This window comes from Topomyia yanbarensis, unplaced genomic scaffold, assembly GCF_030247195.1.
Source record: "Topomyia yanbarensis strain Yona2022 unplaced genomic scaffold, ASM3024719v1 HiC_scaffold_12, whole genome shotgun sequence".
Taxonomy (NCBI): domain Eukaryota; kingdom Metazoa; phylum Arthropoda; class Insecta; order Diptera; family Culicidae; genus Topomyia; species Topomyia yanbarensis.
Window position 1 is genome coordinate 46,409 of NW_026683294.1, and position 14,805 is coordinate 61,213.

At 42.8% G+C, this 14,805-nt stretch overlaps 3 protein-coding genes across 3 annotated transcripts; 2 read left to right on the forward strand and 1 right to left on the reverse strand.

Annotated features, from left to right (window-relative positions):
- Positions 1-4,603: 4,603 nt before the first annotated feature.
- LOC131694637 (histone H3) lies at positions 4,604-5,014 on the forward strand. Its single transcript, XM_058983117.1, has one exon. It carries the CDS (start codon positions 4,604-4,606, stop codon positions 5,012-5,014), a length of 411 nt encoding a protein of 136 aa, XP_058839100.1.
- Positions 5,015-6,181: 1,167 nt separating this feature from the next.
- Positions 6,182-6,610, forward strand: LOC131694638 (histone H2B-like). The gene has a single exon (XM_058983118.1). The coding sequence runs from the start codon at positions 6,182-6,184 to the stop codon at positions 6,578-6,580; it is 399 nt and encodes a 132-aa protein (XP_058839101.1). The 3' UTR covers positions 6,581-6,610.
- Positions 6,611-7,326: 716 nt separating this feature from the next.
- Positions 7,327-8,172, reverse strand: LOC131694675 (histone H1A, sperm-like). The gene is made up of 2 exons (XM_058983154.1): positions 7,576-8,172; positions 7,327-7,374 (listed from the first exon to the last, which is right to left on the reverse strand). Exons 1-2 carry the CDS (start codon positions 8,170-8,172, stop codon positions 7,327-7,329), a joined length of 645 nt encoding a protein of 214 aa, XP_058839137.1.
- Between the last annotated feature and the right edge of the window lie 6,633 nt (positions 8,173-14,805).

Here is a 14,805-nt window from a genome sequence, read left to right on the forward strand (position 1 = left end):
TTCTACTGTTGGAATTTTATTGATTTCTAGGCGATTTTTTGCTCATACATACAGTTTTTCTTTTTGGGAATATTTTTTAGCAAATCTGATGAAAAGCTGAAAAATTCAAGCCTGGCAACACTGGCTCCGGAATGGAAATGGTGGGGGAAGTATAGTAGCCGAATCGAACCGTATACAGAACGAAAAGGCACATGGCACGGACACGAGCGAGACAGGCGATAGTAGTGTGTACTCGCGACTATAAAAAAAATCGGTCGGTCTGTTTTGGTCATCACAGATTCCGTGTTTGGCAGTCCCCAAGTGAGGACGTTTTAATAGTAGAAGAGAAGAAAAGTGTATTTTTGGAAATTTTGCTCGACCGACGACGACCACGACGATTACTCATTCCTAATGGGTAAAAGGAAAAAGAAGCAGAGCCTGAGCCCAGCTCTTGCTAAGGCCAACAGCTCCCCGGGAGACGATCGCCCTGACGTACGGGTACAAAAAAAGAAACCGCGCCCTAAAGTAATCAATTTCTGCAGTGAGCAGGGTGATAACGATACAGCAACAGCGACAAACAATAGCGAGATGAATGGTTTCGGATCATCTTTCCGCGAACCCCGCTCGAATTCTCCCGTACCGGAGACAAAAATGAAATTACCGCCGATCATGGTGACGTCTTTATCATTGGAGAGAACAATCAAGGCAATGAAAACACTCGGAGTTACAGCCGAATTCAAAATATGCGGGATCGGCAACAAGATTACGGTACGCACCAAAAGTGAATTCATAAAAGTTACGGACTATCTAAAAAAGTCCAATGCTGAATTTTTCACCCACGACATTGCGACTGAAAAACCATTTAAAGTAGTGGTAAAAGGTTTACCGAAAATGAAAACGGAGGACATCGAAATGGAACTTAGAAACCACTACAAACTAATCGTAGTGAGCGTCGTCCAGATGAAACGTCGTGAAAACAAAAAATCTTTTCGTGACTGCCTTTACCTGGTAAACTTCGCCAAGGGAACAACTACGCTGAGCGCTTTACAAGCAGTGCGCTCCATCGGATCAGTCATCGTTAGATGGGAATCGTATCGTCCAATCCGCGACGTCACACAGTGCCAAAGATGCCTAAACTTTGGGCATGGCACCAAAAACTGCAACGTCAAACCGCGTTGTGGAAATTGTGGGCTAGGCCACACTACGCTCGACTGTCTAGTCGAAGGCGCAGTCAAATACAAATGCGCGAACTGCGGGGCCAACCATCGCGGATCGGACCGATCCTGCCCCAAGCGCGAGGTGTACAAAGAAATTCGCAAACAAGCTTCAACGAAAAATCAACCAGGGAGAAAGAGAAATGCACCAGTGCTTGCTCCGGTGTTCGCTCCAGCTGATTTTCCGTCACTTCCACCAGCTCGCTCAACAACTCCAAATCCACCAACCGTAATTGTGCCTTCGGAACCACTGCCAGTTTGGACAACAATAAACAGTCCCAATCAAACTCAAACGCAAGCGCCTAACTCCTGCGAAGACGATCTTCCCCAGAAGTTTGCACCAGAGCAATTAATGAATATTTTCACAGAGATGTGTGGAAAATTGCAGCAGTGTCGCACCAGACAGGAACAGATCCAGGTCCTGGGTCTTATGGTGATCCGCTATGGCTGCTAAACCACTAAAAATATTAAATTGGAACGCTCGCTCTATCAGGGCGAAAAAACTGGAGCTAGTGGATTTCATTCGCTCCCAAGAGATAGATGTTGCTCTCATCACAGAAACCCACCTTTCACCGTCCGTCGCCTTCTCGATTATGGAATACACAACCATCCGCCTAGACCGTAACCACTCGGCAAATGGAGGTGTAGCGATCATCATCAAAAAGGGAATAAAGTTTGCAGTCCTTCCGCATCACGGCACGTCAGTCATTGAGGCTCTGGGCATTGAAATAGAAACAGCATCTGGATACATCAAAATCATTGTAGTGTACTGCCCCAAACAGTGTAAGATTGCCAACGGCTCGTCACGACGATTCAAAAACGACCTCGCCAAACTCACGCGAGGCCGCTCTAAATTCATTGTTGGAGGAGACCTGAACGCACGTCATTACCTTTGGAAGAACAATCGCCACAACATCAATGGGAAGATCCTCTTCGACGATGCCCAGCTGGGATATTACACCGTTCATTATCCGGATGAGCCAACCTTCCTGTCACCGTCAGGCACCACGTCAACTCTAGATATTTTCCTGTCCAACGTCGAAGTTTCCAAACCAGTAACCCTCGATGTACTCAGCTCCGATCACTACCCGGTGGTATGCGAATATGGAGGAAATGTCACCGTATTAGCACAGCAACAACGCAAGGACTACCATAATGTCAACTGGGTGAACTTTCAACGTATAGTGGACTCCCGTGTGGATGAGGCCCCTCCACTCAACTCTACAGATGATATAGACAACGCGCTGACGAACCTTAATCTAGCCATCGATGAAGCCGACAGATTGTGCATCCGAAGGACACCAGTGCGTGGTAAGTTCATCGCCATCGACTCTCACACCCAATTCCTGATCCGTCTGAGAAATATACATAGGCGCCAGTTTCAAAGGACAGGTGATTTGAACAAAAAAGCTAGTTTGACCGAACTGAACAAGTTAATTCGTAGTAGAGTAGATAGTATCAAAAATGATGAGTTTGCCAAAGATGTAGAAGCCCTAAAAGACTATTCTAAACCCTTCTGGAAAATAGCTAAGGTCCTAAAAACTAAACCTAGACCAGTCCCGCCCTTGAAGATAAACGGCTCAACATTGTTATCACCCCTTGATAAAGCCAATGCGATTGGTGAAAATTTACAGCACTCTCATAACCTCGGAGCTACAATAATAAGCCCGCTAGAGCAACAAGTTAGGCAGCGAGTTCAAACCCTTGACGACACCCCTTGTGTTATCCCTCCAGATCAGCAAATTACGGTTGAACAAGTGCAATCTGCTATAAAATCCACTAGAAATATGAAAGCCCCCGGATTCGATGGAATCTTTAACATAGTGTACAAAAAGCTGACCCTAAAAGTTGTAACACTTATCAGTAGCATTTTTAACAAATGTCTCGAGCTGCACTATTTCCCATCTGAGTGGAAGCGAGCCAAAATCATCCCCATCCTGAAACCTGGAAAAGATCCCACGTCTGCTGCGAGTTACCGTCCAATAAGTTTGCTTTCCTCCATCAGTAAACTTTTTGAAAAACTTTTGCTGGACCGACTAATGACTGTCATCGATAGAAACAATATCTTCCTCCCAGAGCAGTTCGGATTCCGCAAGGGTCATGCTACTACTCATCAGCTACTGAGAGTAGTAAACATTATCAAAAAACACCGCACGATATCTAAATCGACCGGCATGGCGTTGTTAGATGTTGAAAAAGCTTTCGACAACGTCTGGCATAATGGGCTCATATACAAATTAAGCGAACAGAATGTACCATTGTTCCTAATCAAAATAATCCGCAATTATCTCCAGAACAGATCTTACCAAGTTTCATTGCAGGGCACGGTATCCCAACCGTTCCAAATCCCAGCGGGGGTTCCCCAAGGAAGTCTGCTGGGTCCAATTCTGTACAGTATGTTCACTTCAGACATTCCGCCCCTACCCGGTGGTTGCTTCCTATCGCTATTTGCCGACGACACTGCAATACTCGTTGGAGGAAGGCAACCAAAAGAAATTAAAAGCAAACTACAACGATGCTTGAACACATACACTGAGTATATGTCGAAGTGGAAAATTAAATTAAACTTGCCCAAAACCCAAGCAATAATTTTCAAACACCGCCAATCCCCCAAACTGGACCCCCCGGAAAACTGCAAAATAATTCTAGATGGCCATCCCATTAACTGGTCTCTCGAAGCTATTTACCTTGGCCTAATCCTTGATTCCAAGCTGCTATTCCGCCAACAAGTTGAAAAGACTAGGAACAAATGCTCCATCCTGATAAACCGCCTCTACCCACTAATATGTCGGCGATCTAGGCTGTCGCTGAAAAACAAGCTGGCTGTATTTAAACAAATAATCAGTCCAGTAATCGAATACGGCGCCCCAGTCTGGGACTTTTGTGCAGCTTCGCACAAGAAAAAATTGCAGGTAACTCAGAACAAAACATTGCGAATGATACTGGACCTACCCTACGGTACCAGAACAACTACTGTACATCAACTGGCCGGTATAGACCTACTAGAGAGTCGCTTTGAGAAGCTAAAAACTAAATTCAAACAAAAATGTTTAATGTCTGAACATTTACTCATCAACCAATTATACTCTGTATAAAGCTTGTACATTTGTAAATAGTAGGATTAGTTGTAAATAGTAGATTAAGTTAGGTTAAGTTATTTATAAATCAAACAAGTTCCGTAAAATCGGCAGAATAGCATCAATGTAAATTGAAATAACGAAAAATAGTATAAGACAAATCATTACAACAAAGATGAAAAGGAAAACTGTATCACTTAAATGTAAACACTATGTATAAAAACAAAAGAGTAAAATAAAGATCATTTTAACTAACTAACTGTTTTGGTCATCATTCGTCGTTTGAACAGCATCACAGTGGTAGCTACTACTGTAGAGCAGCATTTTCGCGACATGGCCCGTACGAAACAGACCGCCCGCAAGTCCACCGGAGGGAAAGCTCCCCGCAAGCAGTTGGCAACGAAGGCTGCCCGTAAAAGTGCCCCAGCTACGGGTGGCGTTAAGAAGCCCCATCGCTACCGACCAGGAACCGTCGCGCTACGAGAAATTCGTCGCTATCAGAAGTCGACAGAGCTACTAATCCGCAAGCTGCCCTTCCAGCGTCTGGTTCGTGAGATCGCGCAGGACTTCAAAACCGATCTGCGCTTCCAGAGCTCAGCCGTCATGGCCCTTCAAGAAGCCAGCGAGGCTTACCTGGTTGGTTTGTTCGAGGATACCAATCTGTGCGCTATCCATGCCAAGCGAGTGACCATCATGCCGAAAGACATCCAACTGGCTCGCCGGATCCGTGGGGAGCGGGCCTAAATTTGGTGTGTGCCCAGAACGAAAAAAAAACAGCAACAAACGGTCCTTTTCAGGACCAACCAATCATATTTTACTAAGAATTATTAGCAGAAATTATCCGTTTCCCTCCAACAATGCTCAGGCACCTGCATGGCTGTGTGTGTGCGTGTGTTAGAAAGCACGCGGATGGGGGGATTTTTTGCCAGCACCACCTCGTACCGATCGACAGTAGTAGCGTGTGCAAAACAGAGGACCCATTGAGGGAAAACTTGCGCGGCCGATTTGTGATTTAGCATCAATTCGATGAGTGAGAACTTTTGAGAGATAAGAGTGCGGGGTTAAATGAAATCGTCAATGCCATGATAATTATTATTAAGTGTCTGACGAGCATTGCAAAGAAACTTGTGCAATGCTCACAGAAATGTACGTTGATGATTATCGGAGTGAAAATCAAATTAACTCTTTTTATCAGAAGAAAATAGTCGCCCTGAAAAGGGCGGTTTTTTCGGCTAGAAAGGAGCGGGATTTAGGTTGCTGCGGAGGCCCTCTTTTCAGTCTTCTTCGGCAGCAGAACGGCCTGTATGTTAGGCAACACGCCACCCTGGGCAATGGTCACGCCGGAGAGCAGTTTGTTTAGCTCTTCGTCATTTCGAATGGCCAGCTGCAGATGACGGGGGATGATTCTGGTCTTTTTGTTATCGCGGGCAGCGTTTCCTGCCAGCTCCAGTACTTCGGCGGCAAGATATTCCATTACAGCTGCCAAGTATACTGGTGCTCCGGCACCGACACGTTCAGCATAATTTCCCTTCCTCAGCAGACGGTGAATTCGGCCAACAGGGAACTGGAGACCGGCATGAACTGAGCGGGATTTTGGCTTTCCCTTCGCTTTTCCTCCTTTACCGCGTGCAGACATTGTCGTAGGTTTATGCGTGTGTAGTCACGTAGACAATACGAGTAACACTGATGCCACTCGCGCACACAGCACCCCTTGTTATGCATTCGCTTCATTGCACATCGTTCGCCAAAGGGGCGGAGTAGCGAACGAACGAAACGCGCTAAACACAAAAAAGGACGAACCTTCGTCTCGCTACACGATCGTATATAAGCGATATGTAGTGATTTTTGCTACCAATCAGTCAGCGCAGTTCGCATCGAGAGCGTTAACAGCAGCACAACCACGTCGTTACTATGGCACCGAAAGCCAGCGGAAAGGCTGTGAAAAAATCCGGCGGCGGCGGTGGCAAGGCACAGAAGAACATCGCCACAAAAGCAGGAGGAGGAGAGAAGAAGAAGCGAAAGCAACGCCGCAAGGAAAGCTACGCTATCTACATCTACAAGGTGCTGAAGCAGGTCCATCCGGACACCGGTGTCTCGTCGAAGGCGATGAGCATCATGAATAGCTTCGTGAACGACATCTTCGAGCGTATTGCTAACGAAGCATCTCGTCTGGCCCATTACAACCGACGGTCGACGATCACCTCCCGCGAGGTACAGACCGCCGTTCGTTTGCTGTTACCGGGCGAGCTGGCCAAACATGCCGTATCGGAAGGTACCAAGGCCGTTACCAAGTATACCAGCTCGAAGTAAATCGTCGCCCGCCCCGCCGCCGGATGTCACACACCATCGTCATCGGCCCTTTTCAGGGCCACCAAAACACGTTCTGGTAAAGAGTTGAATTGAAATGTACACATAGTTTATATAAACATTAGTTGTTGTTGTTTGTTTGTTTCATTAGAGCTAAAAAGGTTGTCATTTTTTTCTCTGTCCATTTTTCTAATCAAATGTGTTTTGCTGTAGTTTGTGGAAGTAGTCTTTCCCCTTACCGCGCTAGTTGACTGTTTTTCGTTAAGACGGAAAACGGTCTTTTTGTCGTCTATTCTATTCAGTTTAAAACAGCCCATTATATGACCGACCCCCAGCGTGTGAGAAAATTCTGCCGCAAAAAGAACACACTTCTGGATCATACTTGTTAATACAATAAACTTCCCAGTCTTCAAACTTTTGATCTTCGTAGAAACCGTACCCAACACAATTTGTAATCTCAAAGTTGATCGATCAATACAATACGTTCGCCAATTTAGGCTAAAAAATCGGTAATTATCGTTCGTTCGTTTGTTTATTGTGCCAGCCAATTTTTCTCTGTTTTATTATAGCCAAAATAAGCGCGTTGTTTGCTAATCAGAGTAATATTATACTTGCTCTGTTTGTTTGTTTGTTTGTTAAGGCAACAGAAAACCACGGCCTGCTATTAATTTACCTGTACGTACGTTTATCTGAGCAAGAAACCGCGCCTATTTACTATAGTGATTTGTTTAATCAAACTAACGACTGATTTATCTTGCCAATCGGCGGGCCAGTTGAATGCGGGTGTGCTGCTCAAGCTAGAAAACTCATGGGGGGAACGGAGCATTGACGGAAAATAAGCATCAATCAATTCTTTACAATTTTGTTAGTCCTGAAAAGGACTGTTGTTTTGGGAGGACGCGCACGTTGTCGGGAATTTACTTCTTGCCGGCGGTGACCTTCTTCGGGGCGGTGGCGGCCTTCTTTGGCTTAGGTGCCTTCGGCTTGTTCGCTGCAGCCTTCGATGGTTTGGTGGCTTTCTGTTTAGTGGCAGCCGTTACCGCCTTTGCAGGGGCAGCAGCTTTCGCTTTCTTCGTAGCCGATTTCTTAGCGGCCGCGATCGCCGCCTTGGGCTTGCTGGTCTTCTCACCACCACCAGCCGGCGGATTTTTCTTCTCCCCGGATTTAGTAGCCGATTTCTTCGGTTTTTTCGCTGCACCCGATGGTGGTTTCTTATCGCCAGCCGGTTTCTTTGCTTCGACCGTCACCTTAAACGATCCGGAAGCACCGGTACCCTTGGTCTGGGTGATGTTTCCCTTCTCGACACCCGTTTTCAAAGCCTTCCGGATAAACGGAGCCAGCCTGGCGACGTCACACATGTAGTTGACGGCGATGTACTTTTTGATCGCCTGCAGTGATGATCCGCTCCGTTCCTTCAGGGTCCGGATGGCAGCCAGAACCATCTCACTCACTGGTGGATGGGTTGAAGATTTTTTCGGTTTCTTGGCGTCACTCTTGCTAGCCTTGGCCGCCTGCTTCGGTGGTGCTTTGGCAGCTGGCGGAGAGGCGACGACGGCAGGGGCCGTGGCAGCAACGTCGATAGCAGTTTCAGCCATTGCGCGTTCGTTTGGTTTGGTTTTCTTCCACACACAGTTGTAGACGACGAGTTGATGGATGCACGATGATGCAAGTCTGCGAATATGATAACCGGGGGTCCGGTGTCTGTTGTTTAGGATCGTATTCATCGGCTCTGTTTGGGAACGCGTAGATGACGGTTGAAAGTTACTATTCGATCGGTGCCGGTAAAATTTTACGGACTGTTGTTTTAAATCAACCAAAATTGAATTACTGCTTGTGAAAAGTACACTGGAAGTTTGCATTCAATTTACTGCACTGTCCGCACCGTCCAAACTAACACCCGCTGAACATTCTGTGTTAAGCGTATGGCCGAATATTATCAAATCATGTATCCGACTATGGCGGCACGTGCAAATTGAATTGTGGAAAATAGGTTAATTTGAACCTTCTAGCAATTGGAAAACCTTTTCGGTGCTATCCAATCGAAAGAAAACTTCTCTCTATATAAAATTATTTCATTTTTGTACATATTTGCTCGAGCGGAAGTGCTCGTAATTTGGCGACCTGCGGAAAACGTTTCGGTCGGCTGGTCCTTTGCTGAAAACTTTCGTTATTAAAATTACTAAAACACAAAAAGTTAACGGGTGGCAACACAAATTTTGGATTTTTTTTTCTCAACCTGTCAAAAAAAAAAAAAAAGACAAACGATTTGATTGAAATTAGAAGATACGTTCTCCATTGTTGGCCAAAAATTAGTGAACATTTCAAACCGATCCGTAATTGGATGCTGTTCGGCGAAGCTTCCGTTTGATGTCGGAACAGGCGCGTAGTACGGCGTCTATGTCAACTTTGCTAATACATTTCGTGATCTTCTACCAGTCCACTTGTTTGCAATTCGTGGCTCTCAAAACGAAATCCGGAAGAAATCTGCGATTGGGCAACACTGAAGCAAATTGTGAAGCGGGTTGTGCTTTTTAGGGTACAAATGGAATCGAATGGGTATTCGGGAACGATTGTGTGTTTTTTCTTTTTTTTTTTTGCTTTTTTTGCGAGGGAAGTAACTTGCTTCGTGCAAAACAAAATATTTACCCAAAATAATTTTTATCAACCGGCAAGCGGCATTGAGATTGCAGCGTCGAAAGGTGTTGTAAACAGTCGATGGCGCAACGTTTTCCCCTTTGAAATATTGTACCGTGCACTTTTCGCCGAGATTCTTGTGTTGCTCGTAGAACCGTACAACGCGCTCGCGAAATGCTTTCTTGTTTCGACGGCAGAGACAGACAGAGAGAAATACCTCGAAAAAAATCCAACATTTTAGTTGCGGATTTGGATTTTAGTGCTCTAATCATCAGTGTTATTTCGAATTGCTTTGGCTAACTCAAAATTCTATTATTTAGTATGTACTGATCAACTCGCTACATCGTTGTGTAGCAGACTTCTCGCATACATAGTCGTCGACATGGCTGTGAGCTGATAAACCGCACGCGTCGACCATCACACCCAGGTGCTTCATTCAGCGCACGCATCGATGGGAACGATTGTCCCCCGACACAGATCACAAGCTGGACTTTTTTTACGGTTGCTCAATCTCTCTCTTCCTGTGTGTGTGTGTGTGTGTGTGTGTGTGTGTGTGTGTGTGTGTGTTGTAATTGCTTCCTGATTGATACAGTACTAACTCACCAGCCATCAACTTTACTTTTATCATTCAGACCAGTTAAAGGTACGCAAATTCATAGGTAGACAGGTAGGTGAAAGCGTGGTAAGCTAAAACGCGCGCGCGAAAAAAAGAGTCGGTCGGCGGTTCGTTGCTATCGAGAAACGAGCAGTTTTGTCCCATGATACGCAAGCTCAGGAGAAAGAAAAAGGAAATGCGTATATGAAAAAAAAAAGATGGGTGGGTAATGTCTAGGACATAACCGGAGTGTCGTGACTACTCGTTTGACTTGTAATTCAAATCGAATGATACTCAATGAAATATGTGGGAATGTTTCAAGTTATTCTTTATAATAATTATGGTGGTTCTGAAAAGAACCTTTGTTGTTGGCGTCTGCGTTGATAGGGGATGCGCTGGATTCTAAGCTCGTTGAGACATTCATTCATGAAATGAACAATTTTCTTGCTTTGAAATATCAATGTTAAAATCTCTCGAAACAGCCATCGGAATCTTTTCCGTACAGAAATGAACACGCTTAGCGAAAAACTAGGGGCGGGTAATGTCCGGGACATAACCGTGATGCTCATATTCTTAAAATTCTGCTTGTATCTCCTTCAAATGGCTAAATTTTGCGCATTAAGTTCGATTCACCGGGCTCAGCGAAATTTTCCTGGGGATCCCGTTCGTTAGTATATTCAGCAAAACAATTTTATTACCGAGTTCTCCGCGTTGAATACAGGTCAATAATTTCATATAATGATTTCAACATGCAGACAATGTACATGTATGACAGGTGGGAGCGTTCTGAAGTGGTTTTAGTGGAGGTAACAACATAAAATTATGTATTGGACATTTTACAATGATTCTCCTTAACCCTGCACAACCACGTGGTTGGCAGCAGAGGGTTAAGTTGTTTGGAAGAGATGACAGTTAATATATGATAACTAAAAATATAAAATTGTTCTATAAATTGCAAAGTTATTGCCGCGTTGACCTGAAAATTTGTCATTTCATTCATAAAGGAACAAGCATTGAAATTATGTCAATTTATGCTTTGCAAGATTTGAAATAGCTTCGAAGTGTGGTCACGACACCCCTGTTATGTCATATACATTACCAACCCATCTTTTTCCATTTTGCCTTTGTCCTAATAAGGACGGTTTGTGGATAACTATGTTGATTCAAGACGGGAATCTTTTAAAACAAATCAAACCTTGCCGACGATTGTTTTTACTGCGTACATCCGTACGATCTTTCCCCTTTCGCAGCTCACACCGAATGAGCACGATTTTCATCATGGTGTTCCTATTTATTGACTTTACAATGCAGATGGAAGGACGTCCTTTTGTTCGATAAATGAAAATATTTTCATCATTTGTTTTGATGTAGCTTTCGCTTAGTGGTAGAGTTGCCACATTCACTGATTTTTTTGGAAGGATTTGCAAAAACCTTCGGGTTTGTAGATTAGAAAAACATTTTCTGATTCACTGGTAAAAGTACAGAATTACCAAGCGCAAACTTAATACTTGTTAATAAAAGAAACTTTCTAATTAAATTCTTTTTCCATTTTGCCTTTCTCCTAATAAGGACGGTTTGTGGATAACTATGTTGATTCAAGACGGGAATCTTTTAAAACAATTCAAACCTTGCAGACGATTGTTTTTACTGCGTACATCCGTACGATCTTTCCCCTTTTGCAGCTCACGCCGAATGAGTACACTTTTCATCAAGCTGTTCCTATTTATTGACTTTACAATGCAGATGGAAGGACGTCCTTTTGTTCGATAAATGAAAATATTTTCATCATTCGTTTTGGTGTAGCTTTCGCTTAGTGGCAGAGTTGCCAGATTCACTGATTTTCTTGGATTTGCAAAAACCTTCGGGTTTGTAGATTGGAAAAACATTTTCTTATGATTCACTGGTAAAAGTACAGAATTACCAAGCGCAAACTTAATACTAGTTAATAAAAGAAACTTTCTAATTAAATTCTTTTTCCATTTTGCCTTTGTCCTAATAAGGACGGTTTGTGGATAACTATGTTGATTCAAGACGGGAATCTTTTAAAACAATTCAAACCTTGCCGACGATTGTTTTTACTGCGTACATCCGTACGATCTTTCCCCTTTCGCAGCTCACACCGAATGAGCACGATTTTCATCAAGCTGTTCCTATTTATTGACTTTACAATGCAGATGGAAGGACGTCCTTTTGTTCGATAAATGAAAATATTTTCATCATTCGTGGCAGAGTTGCCAGATTCACTGATTTTCTTGGAAGGATTTGCAAAAACCTTCGGGTTTGTAGATTGGAAAAACATTTTCTTATGATTCACTGGTAAAAGTACAGAATTACCAAGCGCAAACTTAATACTAGTTAATAAAAGAAACTTTCTAATTAAATTCTTTTTCCATTTTGCCTTTGTCCTAATAAGGACGGTTTGTGGATAACTATGTTGATTCAAGACGGGAATCTTTTAAAAAAATTCAAACCTTGCAGACGATTGTTTTTACTGCGTACATCCGTACGATCTTTCCCCTTTCGCAGCTCACGCCGAATGAGCACACTTTTCATCAAGCTGTTCCTATTTATTGACTTTACAATGCAGATGGAAGGACGTCCTTTTGTTCGATAAATGAAAATATTTTCATCATTCGTTTTGGTGTAGCTTTCGCTTAGTGGTAGAGTTGCCACATTCACTGATTTTTTTGGAAGGATTTGCAAAAACCTTCGGGTTTGTAGATTAGAAAAACATTTTCTGATTCACTGGTAAAAGTACAGAATTACCAAGCGCAAACTTAATACTAGTTAATAAAAGAAACTTTCTAATTAAATTCTTTTTCCATTTTGCCTTTGTCCTAATAAGGACGGTTTATGGATAACTATGTTGATTCAAGACGGGAATCTTTTAAAAAAATTCAAACCTTGCAGACGATTGTTTTTACTGCGTACATCCGTACGATCTTTCCCCTTTCGCAGCTCACGCCGAATGAGCACACTTTTCATCAAGCTGTTCCTATTTATTGACTTTACAATGCAGATGGAAGGACGTCCTTTTGTTCGATAAATGAAAATATTTTCATCATTCGTTTTGGTGTAGCTTTCGCTTAGTGGTAGAGTTGCCACATTCACTGATTTTTTTGGAAGGATTTGCAAAAACCTTCGGGTTTGTAGATTAGAAAAACATTTTCTGATTCACTGGTAAAAGTATAGAATTACCAAGCGCAAACTTAATACTAGTTAATAAAAGAAACTTTCTAATTAAATTCTTTTGACGTAGGACTTACGTCTTTCTTTACTATACTGGGTGTCATTTCAAAATTTTCAAAACGGATGCGTTACGTACACTTTGAACTCTAATAACTTTTCTCCTACTAAAGGAATTACTAATTTTGTTTCATAAATCGAAAGGAAAACGTTCAACGCTTGCTATTGATACCTTGTTTGCTATGTAAAACTTGTTTAAAAAGTTCAAAAACTACTTTTAATGCGAATCAACATTAATGCTAAAACCTATAAATATGGGTGTCACAGTTTTTCTTAAAGCCAGACGTGTGTAAGCCACAGAGCAGAACACACGTACGTGTGCTGCTCAACGAGAAGCTGCATTTTGACCACCAACCAAATCATAGCTACTGCCTTATCGCTGCCAACCAAGAACAGTCGTCGCCCTGCGTGAAATTCATTGCTCTCAGAAGTGGACAGAGTTACTAATTCGCAAGCTGCTCTTCCAGTGCCTGGTCCGTGAGATTGCACAGAATTTCAAAACCTACTCTTCCGGAGCTCAGCCGTAATGGCCCTTTAAGAAGCCAGCGAGGCCTGCCTGGTTAGTTTGTTGGAAAATACCAATCTGTGCGCTATCCATGCCAAGCGAATAATCATCATGCCGAGCGGGAAACGGCGAAATGATATTCACAACAAACGGTCCTTATTAGGACCACAAAATCGTTCTCAGAAGAATTACAATTGAAATTTCCATTTCGTGCTTTGGAAAATAACTTCCCTCTTATCGGGTTAGTTATTTTCTATAATAATATCCGAAAAATGTGCGATAAAACCAATAAACTGACCAATTGGACGGAAGCAATAAAATACCTACAACAATTTGAGTCAGAAAAGTGATATTAACGGAAAAATGCTTCGATCGTTTCTAAGTGTTTGGCAGCTGAAGTTGCCGATTTGTTTTCCAACGTCAATTATTTGCGCTGTGCTGTACGGAACAGATTTTTGCGCGATGTGTTGGGAAATAATTAAAACAATTGTGTAGTAGATTCCGTAGATTTTACCGTAAATTTTGATAGAAATGATTTTGTAAAAGCATTAATTAGCCGTGCTTTGAATGGTGGTTTTTGCAAATCTTTCTAGAACATTAGTGAATGTGGAAACCCTGCTACTAAGCGAATGCCACGCCAAAAAGAATGATGAAAATATTTTCATTTGTCGCACAAAGGGATGGACTACCATCTGCACTAAGAAGTTTATAAAAGAGATCGCATTCCGACATACAATGCTCATTCGATGTGAGCTGCGAAAGGGGAATGTTCGTGTATGTACGCAGCAGAAGCGAATTCGGGCAAGGTTCGAATCGTTAGCAAGGATTCTCGTCTGGTATCACCAAACATAGTTATCTACAAACCGTTCTTTTTAGGATGAAAACATAATGGAGAAAGAATTGAATTAGAAAGTTCCATTTAATAACTTGCATTGAGTTTGCGCCTGTCAAGTCTGCTGTACTTTATCAATGACACATATAAACCAATGTTTATCGAATTAATCTACAATGCAAATCTTTCTAGAACATTAGTGAATGTGGCAACCCTGCTACTAAGCGAATGCCACGCCAAAACGAATGATGAAAATATTTTCATTTGTCGCACAAAGGGATGGACTACCATCTGCACTAAGAAGTTTATAAAAGAGATCGCATTCCGACATACAATGCTCATTCGATGTGAGCTGCGAAAGGGGAATGTTCGTGTATGTACGCAGTAGAAGCGAATTCGGGCAAGGTTCGAATCGT